This window comes from Marmota monax, unplaced genomic scaffold, assembly GCF_021218885.2.
Source record: "Marmota monax isolate L192 unplaced genomic scaffold, Marmota_monax_Labrador192_F-V1.1 WCK01_AAM20220418_F8-fsc00047, whole genome shotgun sequence".
NCBI lineage: Eukaryota > Metazoa > Chordata > Mammalia > Rodentia > Sciuridae > Marmota > Marmota monax.
The window spans coordinates 9,937,338-9,959,374 of record NW_026692072.1 but is presented as its reverse complement, the minus strand read 5'-3'; the positions used below and the strand labels follow the sequence as shown (position 1 = coordinate 9,959,374).

The 22,037-nt window shown below is 44.0% G+C and overlaps 1 protein-coding gene across 2 annotated transcripts in view; it reads right to left on the bottom strand.

Moving 5' to 3' along the window:
- Ext2 (exostosin glycosyltransferase 2) overlaps positions 1–22,037 on the bottom strand; it is a 144,858-nt gene that overhangs the window by 24,879 nt on the left and 97,942 nt on the right. For both annotated transcript variants that reach the window (XM_046456410.1, XM_046456407.2), the window contains exons 9-10: positions 21,640–21,829; positions 13,706–13,872 (exon numbers count right to left, since the gene is read on the bottom strand). In XM_046456410.1, coding sequence (XP_046312366.1) covers positions 13,706–13,872; positions 21,640–21,829 — 357 coding nt within the window. The remainder of the gene's footprint in view (positions 1–13,705; positions 13,873–21,639; positions 21,830–22,037) is intronic.

Here is a 22,037-nt window from a genome sequence, read left to right as displayed (position 1 = left end):
TTCTTCTGTCTCCAGGCACAACTAGTAAAACTACTCTAGATGCCAGAGGATGGCTGTCTTTTCCTTTATCAAAAAGTCCCTAAGGGGAGATTCCTCTATCTCTCTGCATTTCTCAAATTTTCTATGGAGCTACAGTAGAAAAGGGTTGCTGCATGTTTTCTTTGATTCTTACATAGCAAATACTGTACTTAAGCATTTTTTAACAAACTAAGATAATTAATTTAACAATTACAAATATGATACAGGTTACAGAAAACACAGAAGAAATGTGGGTGCTTGTTTTATGGAAGAACAAGAAGCGGGTGTTTTGGTTATGTTCAAATTAAAAGTGTTGGGGTGCCTTCCCTTACCCAGTTGACCTGGGAAGAACATCACATCCCCAAGTGCGGAAGGAGCCCTCTGTTTAGGTACATGTAGATTTATCATATAGACCTTTTACCAAAACAGACCTTTACTGGGTAAGATAGTCTCAACAAACTTCAAAATAATAAACTAATAGAGAGTATATTTTCTGATCACAAGAATCAAACCAGAAACCAATAAGAAAAATATAACTTAAAAATTTGACAAAAGTCATGGGTCAAAGAAGATAATAGAATGAAAATAACAAATACCTTGAACTTAAGGGTAATAGAAACATGACACATGGAAATTTGAGATTTTTACCTAAATTAGCAATTAAAGAGAAATTTAAATGTATGTTTTAGAAAAATAAATATTAAAATAACATTTAAGCTATCAAGTCAAAAAGCTAGAAAAGTAACAGCAACTAAAGTTATCAAAGTAGAGAATGAAATCAGTCAAGCAAAGACTAGTAATTAAATACAAACACAAATATACAAGAGGAAAACCAACAAAATCAAAAGTTGCTTCCTCAAAAAGACTGTGACATTGATAAACCTCTAACAAGACTCACCAAGAAAAAGAAAAAAAAAAAAATTACCAATGTTGGGAATGATAAAAAAAAAAAAGCACATCATTCCAAATCCTAAACAATAACATAATATTACAAAAATTTTCTCCAAATACATCTTCATTTCTCATAAAATGAACAGATTCCTGAAAAACACAATCTATCAAAAATGACAAAATAAGAAATGATCTGACGGGTACTGGAGGTATTTAGGAGACGAGTCAGCAGGAAGGCTGCGAAGTGCTGGCTGAGAAGGGAGGGCAGAAGTGGCGGTGGGTGGTGGGAGAAGACAGTTCTAAATAGCAGCCAAGATCCGCACCACGCTAAAGACTCCAAGAAGGCCACGATGGCCAGACCTCCTTCCTCCTTATGCCTTTATATCCACATATATAAGGGATTCTCCCTCTCCTCTTCCTTTCCAATTACTATTTTTTTAAAATAAAAATATTTTAAAAATTGTTGATGGACCCTCATTTTTTCATTTATTTATATGTGGTACTGAGGATCGAACCCAGTGCCTCCCACATGCTAGGCAAGCTCTCCACCACTGAGCCACAGCCCAGCCCTCCGATTGATTACTATTTGAAATAAGAAGTACTGCCACAGAAGTGCTCAGAAATGACGACCTCCCAAGTTAACAAATGAATTACAACTCAACAGAGAACGTGGAATGTGGCCTTTGAATCACTTCTTTAAAAGTCCCCTATTCCTGCTGATGGGCAGAATCATAGCCTTTGGGACAGGAGTCCCCTTTGTTTCTCCTTTGCTAGCAAAGCAATAAAATTTTTCTGTTTTCTCAAAAAAAAAAAAAGTACTGCCACAACTGATGCCTTTTCTTATATAATTTATATACATGTATACAACTTATTCTGTGGCTGTTTGTGGTTTTGCTTACAAAAATTTTCTCCCTGGGACTACAGGTGTGAGCCACCACACCTGGCTCTTACAGAGACCTTTTTAAAACAAATGGAAGCATAAAGTTGCTGTTATGAAAGCTCTTGAGTTTGTGTCTTGAGTCTATGTCTTTTGCTAAACTGTGGAAGTTTTCAACCATTATGTCTTCAAATATTTTTTTAGCCCCACATTCTTTCTCTTCTTCTGAAACTTAAATGACACTAATATTATGTACTTCTTGACTGTTCCATAGGTCCCAAGGCTCTATCCATTTATTTTAACTTATTTTATTTCTGTTGTCCATACTGGACAGTTCTATTGATTTATCTCAAGTTTGTTTTTTGTTTTTCCTGTTACATCCATTCTCCTGTTGAGCCCATCCAGACAGTGTCAGTTTGGGGCACTATAATTTTCAGTTCTTTATATGCTTTGTTTCTTTGCTGAGCCTTTGTTTCAACAGTGTTCACAGTTGCTCATTAGAACATTTTTATGATGGCTACTTTAAAATCCTCGTCAAAATTCCAACATCTGCCTCATCTGGTATTGGCATCTGTGAATTATCTTTTCTCACTGAAATTGCAATTTTCCTGGTCCTGGAAAGATAAGAAACTATGGAATGTTCTGAGCACTGCTATGAGTTGTCGGTTCTTGTTTTTCTATTTCACAGACAGTTCAGGCTCAGCACGTCTTGTGGGCTGCAGACTGAACGCCATTCTCTTCTGTCCTGCCCAACCTATACGCTGTCCAGAGGCAAACAGGAAGCCGAGGCACCGTAGCTTACTTCTTACAGGTTTTCCTGTGTTGACTCTAGTCAGTTTCATGAAGCTCACCCCGGACTTCACAAATTGATGAATCCAACTTCCACCTTCTCCTTTCCATGATCTTCCTGCCACTCTAGGTGTGAAAGGGGAGTGCTGCCACTTGCCTTCCATACTTGGTGCAGGCCACAAATGGTGGACAGACTCTTTTTAATGTCACTGTTATGAAGGCTCTTGAGTTTGTGTTAGATTTTCGTTGCTATGACCAAACACAATGTAGAGGTCGAAAAAGTTCAATTTGGGCTTACGGTTTCAGCCACAGTCAGCCAGCTCTAGTGCTCTGGGCCTAGAGTGAGGCAGTACATGGTGGAGGAAGGGCATGGCAAGGGAGTGCTGTCTATCCACTGCAGCCAGGAAGGAGCGACAAGACATTTTCCCTAGGGTACACACCCAGTGACCTATTTCCTCCAGCCATACCTCACCTGCCTACCATTAGCCAGTAGAGTAGGCCTTCCAAATTATTAACCCATCAAATGGATTAATCCACTGAATAGTTTACAGCTCTCATAACCTAATCCTTTCAACTCCTGCAATAACATAGAAGCTTTTGGGGGGACACCTAACACCCAAACCAGAACATTCTGCCCTTGTCCTCTAAAAATCCATGTCCATCTCATAATGCAAATGAATTTAGTCCATCTCCAAAATTTCTCATAATCTTTTTTTTTTTTTGAGGGGGGAGTACCAGGGATTAAATTCAGGGATACTCAACCACTTAGCCACATCCCCAGCCCAATTTTTGAATTTTATTAGAAATAAGGCTTCACTGAGTTACTTAGTGCCTCTTTTTTTTTTTTTTTTGCTGAGGCTGGCTTTGAACTCGATATCTTCCTGCCTCAACTCCCCAAGTTGCTAAGATTACAGGCGTGCACCACCGTACCCGGCTCATCATCATAACAGTTCCAAGAATGCCCCAAAATCTAAGTCCAAAGTCCCTTCTGAGACTCAAGGCAAACTCTTGGTTAAAATCAAAAGCAAGTTACATACATCCAATGTACAGGCATAGAGTGTACATTCCCATTCCAAAAAGGAGAAACAGGGGCACAGAAAGGGACAGGATCAAAGTAAGACTGAAACCCACTTGTACAAACATGAGGTTCTGTGACTCCACATCCAGCATCCAGGGTACATGTTGGCAGGATGTAAGCTCCCAAGGGCTTGAGCAGCCACCCCCCGCCATGGCCTTGCTGGTTGCAGCCACATGGCCTCTCTCAGCCTGGCTCCGCCCATTGGCAGCAGCTTTCTTCAGCAGATGACGCACATCACTGATATCTCTTAATCTCGCAGGTCCCACTACAGTCTTGGCTTCCTTCTCACATCTCCGTGCATCATCCTCTCAGGACCTGCCCACAGGAACTCCAATCCTCTTACATTCTGCCCAGCCACCCAGACCTGCCTCTGAACTCTTGGTGGAAGTCTCTGTGAAGCCCTGACTCTAGCATCCAGCATTCCTGCAGAATCAGCACCACATGATGACGTCAAGGTCTATCACCAGCCTGAGCAGCAGTTGAGACCCCAGGGACCATGGCTACAGTGGCCTCTGAGTGCTGGAAGAATAGCTTTCTAGTTACCCCTGTGGAAGAAGATGCACCCAAGGTCTCAAATGAACTTTCACATCTGCACCCTTGAGCCTGCCATGGGTGTGATCTTGCTGATTACTGAGATGCCCTCAAAGCATTTTCCCCTACTGTCTCTGTGCAAAGTACTTAGCTTCTCTTTAGCAGTAGTAATCTCTTCAGCAGCCACACTTTCCTTGTTCCCAAATTATGTGCACTTTTCTGACCAAACTGCAAGTTTCAAAAATGCTCTGCTTTATTTTTTTTAATCCCAATTCTCAGAGTAAACCTTGGTAAATGCTGTCAGCAGTACTGCGCAACCACCTCAATGTTGTGCTCCCCTGAACTTCCTCCACAGATTAATTAGTTCACCACCTTTAAATGGACAAAATGGAAACAACTCCTTTACCAGAACGTAACATGAACAAAACGGAGACAACTTCTTTGTCAGAATGTAACACGAATGAGGCCTCAAATAGAGGCCTTATTCCCCACTGAAACCTCATGAGCACTGCCTTTACTCTCCACATTCCCATCAACATTCTGCTCCTCTGAGATCCCACCAGAATTGCCCATTAAAGTGGGGTCATTATTGTGCCTAACCTGACTGTGTGGTTTAGAAGCCTTTGGAACTGGTGTATGGGAAGATTTGGGAAAATAAAGGAAATGCAGGCTGGAGAAACCTCAGAATATTGGAATAATATTGGAATGATATTCTGAGGTTTCTCCAGCCTGCATCTCCAACATTTTCCCTAATCTTCCCATACACCAGTTAGTTCCAAAGGCTTCTAAACCACACAGTCAGGTTAGGCACAATAATGACCCCACTTCTGGTACCAATTTCTGTGTTAGATTTTTATTGCTGTCACCAAAATACCTGGAAACTACAGATTAAAGGAGCAAAAGTTCATTTCGGGCTCATGGTTTCAGAAGGTTTAAGTCTATGGTTGGCCTACTCTGTAGCTGCAGGTACAAGGTGTGATAGAACATTATGGCAGAAGGGCTTGAAGCTCATGGTGGCCAGAAAACAGAGTGAGGGAGGAGTCAGGGGAATAAGATATAACCCCCAAGGATATGTCCCCCTGGACTTAACTTTCTTCCGCCATGTCCCTTCTGCCTCCAGTCATCACCCAGTACAGTAGTCCTTTTGAATTATTAATTCAACAAATGGATCACTCCACTGAGTAGATCACTCCTAATCTAATCTTTTCCCCTCCTGCATTAACACAGGAGCTTTTGGGGATACCTCATATTTAAAGAGTGCAGAAGGATGGGTGAAGATGCTCAATAGTGGAAGAGGCAGACTGTGCTAGTTGTTAATCTGTTGTCCTGAAGCCCACCTCTCCTTCCCCTTTCTAAATTCTGCTTTGTGATGCTGAGGCTGAGACTGCACACATTACATCTTACCTTTACTAGGTGGTTTCCTGTTAGATTCTGTCATAGGAGGCAGTAGTGAGAGATAGGAAACTAGGGCAATAAACAGACCTTCTTTCTGTTTTTCTCACTTTTTCTGACAGTGTATCATTCACCCCGCAGCTGCAGGTGGTTGACCTCCCTCTCAACACTCCCAGAATCAACCTCTTCTTGCCCCCTCAAAAGTACTGGCAAGAGCCAGCCAGTGGCCCCCCTCAGGAGTCTAGATCTCAGCCCTGGACACACCTACTCCAAGCTTCTAGGTCCTAATGACCCAGCATCTCCTGTTCCTCCAGTCCTGTGGGCCACAGGTGTTTCTTGGAGTCATCAACTCTATATACTTTCATCTTTTTGTTCTTTTAGCTCTGACATCTGTGTATCAGAGAACTTCATATATTAAATTTATTCAGTTGAAACAGCTAATATGGATTCTGTTTTCCTGAAATACAGAATTCTTATTTGTGACTGTAAGAATCTGAAAGAAAGTGCTCAGATGTTTTTATCGTTACCAAGGACAAATATTAACAAATGATTCTGAATGGCACAGAGGTAAGGACCAGAACAGTTTATATGAAGTCTTCTTAGGTGGCATGGCATAATGAGAACAGCAGGAAAGGAGTTCTGACCACACTAGTGCCACTCACTGAACGGGTGATATGTGTTTGACAAGTCACTTGTGAGCTCCAAGTAGCTTGTGGGTGGCCTTATCCCTAAGTAAAACTCAGCAAGCTAATCATCCCCATGTTTTTCTTCCTGCTGAACCTTTATACTTTCCTCAAGAAATCACCAGTAAAGCCATCTGGGCCTAGAATTTTCTTAGTGGGAAATTTCTAACAACCAAATTCTTTAACAAAAGATTACCCATATGTTCTGTTGAGTTTTGTGCAAATTGCAATTTACAAAGAAGTCTTCCAAAGCATATAAATGTTCATAGTACTGTTTTAATTCCTGTGAGGCTGTAATGACAATACTCCTTTAATTCCTCTGTATTCCTCATAATGAGCACTTGGCTTATCTTTCTCTTTTTAAGGGTCCAGCCAGTTGATCCATTTTGTTCATCTTTTCCAAGAGCCAATCTGTGGACGTGTTAATCTTCTCTGTTGGTCTGTATTCTACTTCACTGATACTAGCACTTACCTTTATGATTTCTTTTCTTCTACTTGTTTTGAGTTTAGTTTATCATTTTTTTCCTTAGTTTCCTAAAGATAGAATGAACTTTTGGCCACTGATTATAGACCTTTTTTTTTTTCTAACACAAGTATTTAATGCTATAAATTTCTTTCCTGAGCACTGTTTCAGCTGCGTGGCACAGTTCTGGAACATAGTTTAGTTACCATGCTTATTTCACACAGTATAACCATCCTCTAGATTCATCCATGTTACTGCAATTGACAGATTTTTATTTATTAAGGCCCAATAGTACACCATTGTATATATATGTCCATTTTCTTTATTCATCAGTTGATAGACACTTTGGATGATGTCATATCTTGACTATTATAATGAATAATGTCTTTCACTCTGCTCACTGACTCCTTTACTATAAAGAAGCTTTTTAATTTGATGCAATTCATCATCTATTTTTGCTTTTGTTACTCTTCATCTTCTTTTCTTGAATTTTGAGAGCTCTTTATATATTTAAATACTTTTCTCAGTCTATGACTTGTTCTTTTATTTTCTTAGAAGTCTTTTTTCCAAGTGGTATTAATTTTTATTAAATTCAACTTAACCTTTTTTATGTCATAACTTGTCTCTGATTTAAGAATCACTGCATAAGTACACTAAAATTTTCTATTTTCTCCAATTAACTTATTAATTTATTTATTGTAGTACTGGAACCCAGGGGCATTCGGGACTCACTGAGTTGTTCAAACTGGCCTTGAACTTGAGATCCTCCTGCCTCATCCCCTGCAAGTCCTTGGCATTACAGGTCTGTGCCACTGTGACAGGCTTCAATTAGTTTTATATTAGTTCTAGCATTTGGAACTAGGATCCAATATCTATTTTGTGTTAAATTTCTGCAATATGGTAAGAGGCAAGGGTCAAAAATTTTTTGGGGGGCGTGGTGGTGCTGGAGATGGAACCCAGGGCCTCACACACACTAGGCAAACATTCTATCACTGAGCTACATACACAGCTCTCAAATTTTTTTTAAACATATGACTGTTAAATTGTTGCAGCACCATTCATTCAATGAAAAGATTGTCTTCTCAACACTGAACTGAGTCGGCTTCTTTGCTGAACGTGAACTGATGGTGTGCGTGTGCGTGTGTGTGTATGTGTGGTCTATTTCTCTTTCACTGACCTGTGTCTGAAGTCACACGGACACCACAGTGTCTTGACCTCTGTAGCTTAGAGAAAGGCTTCACATTAGGCAGAAGTCCTGCAGCCTTGTCTTTTTCCTTTGCAGAGCTAGCTTGCCAATCTCACGACAGTAACCAAAGCTTTTCAAAGCTTTTGGGGGCTCTGGTGGGGACTGCTCTGAACCCTCAGAACGAGGTGTGAAGAGCTGCCTCTTGGTGACAGTAAGCCCAGGATCCCTGGCACAGCACGTCCTCCCATCTTGAGCCTGTTCTGCAGCTTCTTTCGGCACCATCTGAGTCTCACAAGACTTATCTGACATATGTCTTGTTAAAATTTTTAAGTATTTAATTTTTTTTCACTGCAAGACTGTGATTTTTTTCTGTTACAGACTTTTGGTAATATAGTTGACATATGATAAATGAACATTACAAGTGTATAATCTGATATTTTAACATGTCAGTAAAGCCATCACCCCAATTAAGAAAATTAACATATTTACTTCCTCTCTTCTTAGGCCCCTTTGTTATTTTTCCACCTATTCTTTACAGTCTGACCGTCTCCACCCTTTCTCTAGTCAACCACTTTCTTTCTGTCACCATGTTGAATTTCTACCATTATATATATATATATATATATATATGGAATCACCAAGTTCATTCTCTTTTTCATCTTGCTTCATTAACTCAGAATAATTATTTTGAAAAATATTCATGATGTGTGTATTAACAGCTCATTCTGATTTACTGCTGAGCTGTATTCTACTGCATGGATATCTGTATCACTTTTTATTTACCCACTGAACTACTGACAGACACTGGGGATTTTCTTCTTCCAGTTTTTGGACATCACAAATAAAAGCTGCTATGAATATTAGTGTACAAGTATTTGTGTGTAGAGGTATGTTCTTCTTCCTCTAGGGAAAACCCCGTAGGAAGAATGGCTGGGTCAGATGGTAGATACTGCTATGCTCTAGATATGGTTTTTCCCAGAGGGTTCATGTGTGACAGGATGATCCTCAGTTTGGTGATGCAGAGCCTCTAACAGATGGGGCCCAGAGGAAGGTTTTCATGTCATTGTGAGTGCTACTGTTAGAAGGGTAATTAAGGTAGCTCTCACGGATCCCCTATGCTCTCCTGAGAATGAGCTATTATAAGAGAGAGGCTGACCCTTGAATTGCTCTCTGGCTTTTTATTTTGAGATGTGATCTTTCTTCCACATACTCTCCTGCCATTGTGACATCATCTGCCTTGAGGTTCTCGCCAGACAAGCCAATGTTGCTGCCTTGCCCTTGAGTCTCCTGAAACTATAAAATAAACATCTTTTTAAAAATAAAGGTGCCCAGCCTCAGGGATTTTTGTTATAGCAATAAAAATAGACTAATAAAGATATTTAAAATTTTAAACTTTAAGCTGTTTTACAAAATGGTTTTGTCTAGATTATGAATCACCATAAAGAAGAAGGTCATGTAGGTCATTTGTTTCACATCTTTTACATTCCTGCTGATAATGGGAGATTATTCATTCATCAAATATTACGGAGTAACTGTGGAATGCAAGGAACTGAGTCAGGCATGGAGGATACAGTCATGAACAAGACAACCATGGATCCTGTCCAATGGCACTTTCGCTCCAGAAGAAAAAGCAGACACTAAATAACATAGTTCACAATTAATGCTTTCCTTAGAAGGAGGTATAGAGTGCTAGGAATCTAATGTAGAGTGGGGACTCTGAAAGCATCTCTGGGATCAGAACCTCTAAACTGAGGGTGGAATAATGAGCAGAACTTAACACACACAATCCTAAGAGACTGCATCTATTTGGTAAGTGGCATAAAGGAGTGGTGTGGGTTCTAATGTAACTCCCCTAGGATGCAAATTGTTATTAAGTGATTGATTGATGGATTGATCTACTTACTCAGGGGAGCCTGCTCCCAATTCCTAGATGAAAATTAATCCCAAACTTTGGCAATAAAAAAGAGGACTTAGGAGTCTGTCATCTTATGAGAAGAACCCTCTTCTAAATAATGAAAATAGCAGTCTCTCTCATGAATCACAGCAGATTCATGAACAGAGTAACGAAAGTCAGAGCGTCAGGAAGGGAACGGTGGTGGCAGGCAGAAGGCAGCTGTCTGGCATGCCACCTTCTGTTCCCCAGGTACTTGTGGAGTGTTTTCCACATGGTAAGTAGGCCCTATGTCACCTTAACCGATGCACAGGATAACCTTGCAAGTAGCTGCTGTCACTGCCGTTTTATGTAAGAATAAACTAAAACACAGAGATTAAATAACTTGTCCATGGTCATAAACTTGGTCAAGGGGTATCCTAAGGTAGCCATAACATTACTTACTACACAGAAGTACTAGGATAATGACCCTAGAAAGCATCAATGGCAGGGGTGTCTGAAATCTGTTTGCCTTAACTTCAGAATCATTTAGTGATAGACAGCAACCTGCTGGGGACTCTAAGTGCTACCTTGGAGAACCAGTGGTCTCTGGCAGATGTTGTTCAGGGTAAACATTTGAAGACAGATAGCACAAACTCCAGTCAAACTTCAATTCAGATTGGTTTAAACTTTGATTTAAATTATAACTCTTCCACTTACTGGCTATAAAATTTCAGGCAAAATATCTAATATTTTTTATTTTCTTTTGTTTTGTTTTGGTACTAGGGATTGAACCCAGGGGACTTTAGCACTAAGTTATATCCCCTGTCCTTTTTATTTCTTGAGATAGCATTTCACTACGTTGCTTGGGGCCTAAGTTGCTGTGGCTGGCCTTAAAACTTGTGATCCTCCTGTCTTAGCCTCCCGAGTTACTGGGATCACGGTGTACACCATTGTGCCCTTGTTTAGTCCGATCACAGAATGAGAAAAACACACCTTCTTTGTATTTTTCATTTGCAGAAAGAATGAAGGCAGTGTGGGTAAGTTAAGGACACTAAGTGATAGGAATACAGGAAGTCATGTATGCAGAAGGTAGCTATGAGAGTGCTCCTTCCCCAGCATCTGAAGAAGGCCCATGGAGGAGATGAGGCAGCTTCCTGATCTCACTCCTCTAGGATATGCTAACTCCTCAGAGGTGATGTGGAATCCACCCAGGCATCAGAGGACAGTGGTGAGACTCCTCTCATCCAACCGTTTCCTGCACGAACAAGCTCACGGTTGAAAAAGGTCCCAGGTGTCAATATTCCTGAGATCTCAAGGTTTCAACTCAAGGTTGAAAGAAACCTCAGGAATGCATTTCACCCATCTTTCTTTATTAGACTTCTTTAGACCAACTGGAAATACCAAATAGGCGGCACTCTGTCCATCTTGGCTACATCTTTTTGAACGTTCCTTTTCCACCTCACTTTTGCCACGAAAATAAACACAGGTACTGTCTGAAGCCATTACATGCAACAAAGAGAGAGAACACTGGCAGAAAAAATTAGTCTTTTTTCCCATGAGTTGACTAGAGAAAATAAGTAGGCAAGTAAATGGAAGAAAAAGTAGGCCCAAATCTCCATCATGTCAGATTAGGCCCCAACTTACTTTATAAGATTCCTGTAGTGCAAGAATTAAAACCAAGAATCAATAAATGGGATGGATTCAAACTACAAAGCTTCTTCTCAGCAAAAGAAACAATCAGTGAGGTGAATAGAGAGCCCACAGAATGGGAGCAAATCTTTACCACAAGCACATCAGATAGAGCACTAATCTCTAGGGTATATAAAGCATTCAAAAACCTTAACACCAAAAGAACAAATAACTCAATCAATAAATGGGCTAAGGAACTGAATAGACACTTCTCGGAAGATGGTATACAATCAATCAGCAAACATGTGAAAAAATGTTCATCATCTCTAGCAATAAGAGAAATGCAAATCAAAACCACTCTAAGATTTCAACTCACTCCAGTCAGAATGGCAGCTATCAAGAGTACAAACAACAATAAGTGTTGGTGATGATGTGGGAAAAAAGACACACTCATACATTGCTGGTGGGACTGCAAATTGGTGCAGCCAATCTGGAAAGCAGTATGGAGATTCCTTAGAAAACTTGGAATGGGACCACCATTTGACCCAGCTATCCCACTCCTTGCTTCATACCCATAGGATTTAAAAACAGCATACTTCAGGGATACAGCTACATCAATGTTTATAGCAGCACAATTCACAGTAGCTAAATTGTGGAACCAATCCAAATGCCCTTCAGTAATGAATATATAGGGAAACTTTGGTATATATACACAATGGAATATTACTCAGCATTAAAGAGAATAAAATCATGGCATTTGAAGGTAAATGGATGAAGTTGGAGAATATAATGCTAAATGAAGCAAGCCAATCCCAAAAAACCAAAGGCCAAATGTTTTCTTTGATATGAGGATGCTGACTCATAATGGCGATTGGGGGGGAGCATGGGAGGGATGGAGGAACTTTAGATAGAGCAAAGGGGAGGGAGGAAAAAGGAGGGGGGAAGGGGGTAGGAATGATGGTGGAATGAGTTAGATATCATTACCCTAAATACATGTATAAGACACGAATGGTGTGAAATTACTTTGTGTACAATGAGTGTCTTGAAAAATTGTGCTCTATATGTATAAAATGAAATGAATTGCATTCTGCCATCATGTATAACAAATCAGAATAAATTAAAAAAATGGAAACCACAGTACACCAATACTCTAGATGTAATGATGTACAGGTCATCTCCTATGAATGAAAATGAATCCAAAAAGATGTTTTAATGGCTATTCTACTCTTCACGCCTTTCCCTAGTCAATTCTGCAGTGCTCACAGTACTACACAACTATCTATTTTTTTTTTACACTCAAATGGTGCTATATTTAAAAAAAAAATCTGGGAAAACTTAAGTTTTTAATTTTTGATTTTGGTGGTGGTGGGATTCCTTATTCTTGCTCATAAAACCCACCTTTGATTTAAAGATTTTAAAATAAATTTCTATATTAAACATATGTAGTAAATATGGCTTTGTGTAACACAATTTCATGAATCCTTGAGAACTCCAAATTCAACAAATCCTGAGTAAACTAAAGAAGATGGCTCCTCTCTCCCAAAGACAGGGTGATCCTGGAGGACAGATCTCAGCACTTTCCCCTGTGCCAGCTGGACCTCATTGATTTTACTCTCCACTGTGCTGGCGCTGACACTGCGGTGGCCCCTGCCGGGCAGGCCTCTGTCGCCGTCAGGCTGCACACATCCTCCCTGACAGGTCTCGTCAACTGGATTGCTTCTCGCCAGGCCTGGGCTCTGGCACTTTCCCCTGGGGAGACCTTTGCTGGTCTCCATACTTAACCCCTGAACCCAGCGTAATCCATCAGCCGCAGGAGTACGCAGGGATGGGGAGTGTTTCTCCCTGAAGACAGGCGGCCGGCCCCTCTACTGAGAGCTCAGAGCGCCAGCCACCAGCAGGGTCTGTTTTCTGTTTGTCAGCGTCATGGCGTCTCAGCTAACTGAGTTCGTTTTACTGTTGCGGTGCCCAGCTGCCCAGTCAAGGGAAATGCTGTTGGAGGAGACATCAATTAGGTGCTTGTTAAATGCTATGGACGCTCTTTGAAAATGTCCCCTGGGACTCTCCCTGGGAGTTCCCAATCAGAGGAGGGCCCAGTTGTCATTTTGGAATTGAGTTTTCCCTGAGGTTTTAAAGATCAGTTTCCTAATCCACATTCTCATGGCTGGTGTTTAAACTTCATTGGGAGATTTTAGAAATCATGACCCTGGAGAATGAAATATAATGCTTTTTTCTGGAAAGACAAGAAAACAGCTGTAAATAGAAAGCCTGTTCCCATCTTGTTTAAAAGCTGCTCACCTCATAACCAAACTGCAGCTCGTCAGAGGTCAGCATGATGATGTCGTCGTCGATGGCCAGCACAGCCTCGGTCTCGATCTCATCGTAAGGGAAGAAGCGGTTACTCAGCTTGTTCTCGGCGGTCCTCACGACTTTTAATGGAACCCGGATTTTTGGCCAGAGAGAATCTAGAAGAAAAATAAAACAAGGTCTTGACTACTGTCTAGCCTTTAATGAGGAGATAAGGCGGCAAGGGCGTCAGCACTTGGAAGAAACTGCTGACATCTCTAGCCCCCCGCCATGACTCGGGAGGGGGTGTCTCACACGTGTGTCCTTGTCATAGTGGGAAACAGACACACACGCACGTATTTCTACCCTCTCCGCATCCTTACAACACTACTAATTATAACACTGTCTTAACAAAGACAAGTTCATTGGCTCCGGCTCACAACTGAGAGGCAGAGAAGTGAAACGACTCGACCGAGGTCATGAAGACAGGAGGAGAGGGGCTCAGGACCTCGCTTTAGTATCAGAACTCCACCACCTCTGGCAAAGATTCTGCAACACACCTCCTTGTCCCCATGCCCCGCTCAGAACCTGCCTGAAGCTATGCCAGGAAGCCCAGTGCCTTCAGCTAGCACACTGGGCTCCCAGAGCCCTCCAGGCTGGTCCCAGACCAGCTGGTCCCAGACCAGCCAGACCCTCCGGCCCAAGAGCACATAGCACTGGACCAAGGCCTAGCACTTCATTCCTTCCTCCCCGACTCACTAGGTTTGGTTTCTCATCACAACCAATTCACAGGGTAAATATCCAATTTCCAGGTCCAGCTATATGGGATTTTCTTGTATAATTAAGAAATACCAACCCATGTCTTGCCTCTCATTTTTTTCCCATTCTACTCTGAAATGACTGGAGCAATTCAATCATAGGTTTTTGCTTTTGAATGTGGCATTTAGCAGAACATGAAGTTAATCTTTCTCTGTTACAGTAGCAATGTCCACAGACCTTGGGTTCTTGGGGAGGCAGTTCATTGTTCACATAACATCTGTCAAGAACAAGAAGGCCTGGTGGCGCACTACTTTCAAAAAACGCATTATGCAATCAAGGGGAATATCTAATTTTTGTGGGTCATGAGGCCCCAAGATGCCTGTGTCCACTCCCAAGTCTCCACATTGAAGGAGACAGGGAAGGCCAGGGGAAGAGGCAGCCCAGCTGGCTGCAGGCAGAACCCTGACCTGTGAGCCCCATAGCACCACTGTCCAGGGCACTGCTGCGGCCCTGCTACGGTCCTGAGGGGGCTGTGAAGGGGCAGGCCCTGGGGTCAAGGAAGATCAGCTGAATTTCAAAAAAGCCTACAGCAAAGAACCTAAAAAAGTGGTCAATTCCAAAAAAGTGTGTTTGGGAAAGGGCTGAACCTGAGACCAAAGAAACAGGGCAATGGATTACTGCCACTTACTGTGACAGCAGCCACCTCTAGCTTCATTCCTGGCACATCATCAGTAAGTATCTCTGGGATAAATGAGAGACCCAGACTTGCGTTCTGCATCAATTATGCATCTCAAGCAAGTCCCTTCTTCTCATATAATTAAATAAGCAGAGATGGGGATCTTGATTACTTAAGTGATATGTGCCAGATCCTTTACTGTCATTCAACCCTCCTGACAATCCTAAGAGGCAGAAATTATTTATAATGTAGTATTTACATGACTCAGAGAGGTTAAGGAACTTGTCTGGCAATACACAGCTAATGAACAATGAGGCCAGCGCAGCTCCCTGCTTCCCCCGATCTGGAGCAGAACCCGGAAGGTCCAACCACCCTCACCAGCAGGCATCCTCCTTCCCTGCATCTCACTTCTTACCTCAGATAAATAAAATCCCCGACACACAGCTACTAGTCCCAATCCTTTAAACCACGAGTTACACTCTCCAGCTGAAGGTAACAGCCCTACATTCTAGACCGATGGTTCTCAAAAGTTTTGATTTCAGAATTCCTTCATGCCCTTCAAAGTGACCGAGAAGCTCAAAGCACTTCACACGCAGGAGGAAGGGGCTTTTCTGCTGTACCTTTTCCACGTCTGAGCTGCCTTGGGTTGCTGAAATCATTTCAGTCCATCTGAAGACAGTCTGGGTGGGTTCTGGGCATCTCTGGGTGGGTTCCACTGCAGCCCTTGCCAGTTTCCAGCAAGCCCTGTCCCACCCCAGGCCGCTGCCGTGGGGTTCCGTGGGAGTCTGAGCAGAGCTGGTTTCCTGCTTTCAGTCTTGGTCTGGGCACTGAGCAAGCTTCCCCAGGCACTGGGCCCCGCACTGCTCTTCCCAACACAGTGGAACCTCAGGCCCAGTGGGGGACTGGGCTCCCAGGGTCACGTCCTATAATCTTTTTTTTTTTTAAATTTTTTTATTTGTTCTAATTAGTTATACATGGCAGTAGACTGCGTTTTTACATACTGTCCACAAATGCAGCATAACTCCTCATTCCTCTGGCTGCCCCTGGTGTAGTCCCTCCAGTAGTGTAACCATATGTGTATGTAGCTTCCTATGATCTTTAAAGTTCTCTTTATCAGGTTAGTAGACAAATCCTGTTGTATGTTTATCACTATTCATATTAAAATTTTCCTATTCAAATCACCGTGTGGTTTCTGTCTTCTAATGGAACCTTGACTGTAGTGCAGATGAAAGGGAATTTTCCCCCATGGTCTCCACAGTTATGAACCCTAACTTTCACTAGGTGAGTTACGGGGCAAGAGTTTCCTGATGGTACAAACTGTCTTCAGATGGACTGAAATGACTTCAGTAACATAAGGCATCCTTTTGCCTGAAATGCGTGAACTTTGGTCAGATTTCTAGTTGACATCAGGTGAAGGACTAAAGAAAATAGCTCTGTGGGCCCAGGACTCCAGAGAACAGCAGCAAACGCAGCAAGAACACAGTCGTGCAACAGCCTAGGCCTCCCGCTAGCCAGCTGGACAACCCAGACAGGTCCACCACGTTGAGCTTGCTTCTTCAACTGTGGGGCAGGACTGGCGACCCCCTTTGTACGACCAACTGAGCGGGACCACAGGTGCTCAGCTGCATAGCTCCTGGCGCAAGGCAGACACCCACCCGAGGTCAGCTATGTTTCCCTTGAAAGTCTGTGTCTGCTGCCAGAACCAGAGGGTTTCTCGAGCCTCGTGTAGTGGTGGCCAAGCTCATGCTACCCATGTCCATGTTTAGATAAGCAGAACCCCTGCCCCAGAACTCAGAGCGTCTCATGTGCTCACAAAACTAAGTGACACGGAACCTCTGCCATGTCACTTCCCCAGGGTAACCAACAGCTCCTTTCCCCCATGGGTAGAGAACAGGTCTGCTGCTCTGGGGGAGCAGAAACAAGCCCCCATGCTGGACGGTGGGCTCTCGCCCAGGGCGTGGATGGCATGTTGGCCAGATAGGCACTTCCACGCTCTCCAGCTACATGTATCCAAAGAATTACTTGAGACAACGTCCCCAGGGAGCTGACTTGCTCCTGTGAAGTCTTTGATGGGAAGTTTTAGAGAGTGATGAAAGCCAGGGGGATGATATGGGGCACAGATGGAAATGCAGAATGAATCACGGCTGTGTTAGAAACGTGACGACTCCTCCCTCGTAGGCTAGGTCTGCGGAGCGGACAGCTTCCACAGAAGGAGCCTCCATTTCAGTGGCCAAGTGTCCAAGGACCACCATCTAACAGATTCTAAAGGGAACTCCCAGCTTCCTGGACTCTTCCCTTTTTCAAATGAGCTCGACTTCCATGACAGGGAACTACAAGTCTCCCAGGCTTCAGTGTCCCCCTATGGAGGTCAGGGACAAGTGGGCAGCCATGCCTTTAATACTATGACCCTGACAGGAAATTTTAATTCTGGAAAGTTTACCTTTTTTTTTTTTTTAATTAGGACTGGGACTACAGAGGGTGAAGAGAATTGCAAGGCAGATTTGTGAAAAGGGAAGAGACTTCTCTCCCCATTAGTACTGAATAGATTGATCCTCTGTCTCTCTGTGAGCTCTAACAAGAAGCTAGTTCCTCTATATGATCCCAAATCAGAGAGGAGACAGACGAGAGCCAGGGTTTTCCTGCACTGAAATGGTCATCTAAAAGGATGCAGTGGGCTCAGCACAAAGGGCAGGAGCTTCCGACTGAGAGAGACCCGTGCTAACTTCTGTCTCTGCCCCTTGCTGCTTTTGATTCAGGCAGATCACTGACTGAGTTTCACTTTCTTATTTATATAAAATGGGGATAATGACAGCTTCCTCACAGGCTTGTCATAAGGACTGGAAGTAACAAAGTCCTCTCCACTCCTCATCCCAGCGTGGCCTCCTTCCTGGGTACAGCAGTGTGCGCTGACCAGCCACAACACTGCTCCATCACCATCTGCAGAGGGGGAGGCTGGGAAGCCCTAGGAACTCCACTTCTCTGCTGATACCTTAAAGAGGTCCAGACAGGACACAGAAGGAAACAGTGTCAAGGCTGGAAATCCCCAGGCTCTGCTCTGTTGCAGAGCCTAGATGAGGGGCCTAACTCCTTCAAACTCTAAATGCAACAGCATGCCCCTGCATCTCATATCTCATCCTGTGGAACTACAGGAGGCAAAACTTTACAAGTGTCACCTTTTATTCACATAAAGTAACTTAAAAAATGGTTCTTCAAAGGCACTGCTGAATTTCTGAAAGATAAACAGCTGAGACAGGTGACCTGTTAGTTTCACAGTATGAGCTTTGGCCCAGCTCATGGGAGAAAAAGAACTCCTTGTGTCAAGGACCCTTTTTTTTTTTTTTTTTACCAGGGATTGAACCTAGGGGTGCTTTAACCACTGAGCTATACCCCCAGCTCTTTTTATATTTTTATTTAGAGACAGGGTCTCCGTAAGTTGCTGAAGTGGCCTTGAACTTGCAATCCTCCTGCCCCAGCCTCCCCTGAAGCTGGGGTTACAGGTGTGTGCCATCACACCTGGCAGACACAGGTCTTTTTAAAAGTATATTAATTAACAATTTTCTCCATGTTGGATGCTGAGAGAGATGTGAGAGAGGAATTCTCTGTAACTTGAAAAAAGTACTGCAGTACATTCAGGTTGGCTGAAGATGACCCCAAGCCTATCCTGCCAATCCCTGTCATATACCCAAAGTAAAATATTAGATCATCTCCATACAAAAACCCTTTAGCCTGCTTCAGAAGTCCCCAAGCTGCTCAGTGTAAAGTTGGTGCCCAGGACCCTGAATGCAGCTCAACGGAAGGTAGCTGCTGCTTTGGCTCCGGCTGCCCTGTTGGGTTGAGCATCCTGACAGCGCCCACGCTGCCCACTCAGGACTGTGAGGCTCACATCTGAAGCTGGGGGTCCCTTAATGTCAATTCAAACCTATACCTGGATTAATGCAGACTACAGGCTGAGTTCCCCTTTCTGAAGTGCACAGGGCTACCGCTTCCTCCGGACAAAGGCTGGGCCCAGGCAGACGAACTCGACCTTCACCAGGCAACTGAGGAGCCGGCAGGGCAAAGCAGGGGCTCAAAACTGCTGCGATGAAAGCTCACAGAGTTCTGTGCCTGCTCCTCAGTGTCCACTTAGACCTCAAACCTGGCCATTTAGCGTCGACTGTGACCAGAAGAGAAAGGCACTTGGTTGGATCCAGGAAAAAAAGTGGGAGGGCGCAGACTGCCGCCTGCACCAGCCCTCCCAGCAGCAGACGCGTGAACCACAATATTTATTTTAGTAAATGTAGAGAAAGTGAAAAACAACACTTTCACCTCTAAAATTTCAAAGCCTTTTTTTTTTTTATATATATACATGTCACTAATGCTACACTTGGAACATCAGATACGTTTGCTGGCAGGAGGACCAGAGCTGACGGCCCCTTGACCAACTGAACACGCCCACAGAAGATCAGCGTGGTTCGTGTTCCCCCAACAGCTGCACTGCGAGAGCCAGAGCCCCGACCCGAAAACCACCGTCAGAAAAAAGCCAGTCCATCAACATGTGTCAAAATGAGGGCCTCATCAGTTAAGGGTTCTCTTTCCTCCCTAGAGCCAAAATATTTTTAAAATAAACTAAACTCTGGGTCATAAAATTAACCACTACGCTTTAGTAGGGTCTACCAAAAATTAAAACTGAATACCCAGCTCCAAAGCTGGCCCACACTCTGCCTTTAGCCATGCCAGCGCACAAGCCTGGGCTGAGACATAAGAAAAAGATTCTTCCTTTCCCACACCTGCCCCAAAGAGTGACTCCAACTCACAATGCTGAGTTCACTTTATGCCCAAAGTGGCTGATAAGCAGGGGTATAAGAGGGCTCCTTGGCATTTTTTAAGTTTTGTTTTATTTCTGATTGGCGAGTGATAACTGCACGTGTTACAGAGCACGCGGCGGTGTTTGAGAACACACAGGTGTTCTGGAGTGGGCCGTCACCAGTGTGTCCCTGGCCTCTGCTCCAGATCCTGCCGCTCCACCTTCCCTGCAGGAGGGCTGTGGGCTAAGCTGGAGGTGCAAATGCATGAGAATGAACACAGTGACAGGGACATTCCCTCCACAGTGCACAGGACCCATCAAGGGCCCGACAAGCAAAGCAGAGGTCCGACCCACCTCCCTGGGAAAGGCCGCCTGTGCAGGGCCCTGCCCGCCACACAGATCCTCTGAGGCTCCTCGATTTCTGCCCCGCTGGCTCTTCCTCCCTCCTTAGGTGACGCCAGCGCCTTCCTTTCCACCTATCCCTTTCCTTCTCCTTTATTGGAAGCCAAACACAGCAGAACCCAGAAAACTGACCGTGCTGCAGTGAGGCGGCAAAGAAAAAACCCCGGACCAGAAAGCTGGTCAGCAATAATAGTAATGATAAAAGCAGCTATGCTTCAGGTACATTATAGGACTCTCGTCAGAATAGGCATTTGATTCACTCATTCTGGCACTCTGTGAACCTAAAGAGAGCAGATGATTCTTTCAGAAAACAAAAATCTCATGAAGTACAATTTTTCAAACATCTCAGGACACACTAAAGAATTTTATTGAGCAAATTCTGATTTGCCTAACAGAGACAGAAATATGGTCTCATTCCGGCCCAGACTACAGATCTACTACTGGAAGTTTCTAGGGTCAACTCTCCTGACTTCAGTATAACCAATTAAAAGGACTAGCCATAAAAAGCACAGATACTACTGTCAGGCAATAAACTAGACCTTATCGGTGACAGTGGTGCACATTACAAACTTCAAACTCATTCCTTGCTCTAATCCATCAGAAACTTCCTGGCTTTAATAGGCTATAAATGGCAGGAGCTTTGAAGTCCCTGGGATTAGGATCAGTAATAGACAGACTGAATGAGAAACCAAATGCAGGTGGAACGTACTCTATGCGTCCCGAATTAAAAACAAATCCAATTAATCAAACAGTCTGCGATCCTAGCTGCCAGTCAACAGATTACACGGGTGGCCAAGGCGAGGGCCAGAGTGACTAAGGAGGACCCGGTGGCAGCGTGCAGTTGGAGCTCCCTTGAGGAGCTGAGTCCCGGCCTCCACGGCCTGCCCGCCTTCCCTGTGGAAGGGAGGCCATCCTCCTCAGTGGGTTTTGAAGGACAGCACAGCATCAGAGCTGAGATAAGGAAGGAGAAGACCGATGCCTCTTAAACTGAGTTTCCAGGTAAACAAATCAGCTGGGATGGCCGGGGGCTGAGATCTGTTTCCCAGGGCTGGTCGCCTTTGATCCTATCGCCCCTCAGCCCTCAAACACGTGTGGCTACAGAGCGTGCCAGGGCTTGGAGTTAAATAGGCCACCTTAGAAAGGAACGAGACAACGGGGAAGAGAGAAGCGGGGTCATGCTGCCTCACAGATGACACTGTTATTGGCAAAGGGAGAGATTCATTTCAAACTAACTGGCATCACTTGGCCATCCACAGTCCATTCAGCAGAGAGTTGGCCAACGCACGAGGCAGGGCTTCCTAAATGCATCTTCCTCACTCTTCCTACCTTCTGGAGGGTTTTTATTCTGATTGTTCCAGACGACCAGCAGCTTGGACAGACTGGGCACCTTGGATACCTCGGTGATGACGCGGAAGAGGCTCTCGACCCGGTCGTAGGTGAGGACAATGGCGGTGAACCCCTGCGACTGCGGTGGGATCAGCGGGAGGAAGAGCGGGTTGCTCACACTGCCCCACTTCTGCAAAAGGACAGGTCAGAAGGTTAGGGAAGGCGCTGCAGCAGGAGGCTGACCCCAGCCACCGGCAAACCCAGCCGTGCAGCTGACTGCTTTCACCACCACCATGGCAAGAGCCGCGTGGCCGTTCAGTGTCCCCCCCCCCCCCCCGACCCCCACAGCCTACGTGGAGTCCCCTGGATTAACCTGGGCTCCAGACCAGCGAAAAGGG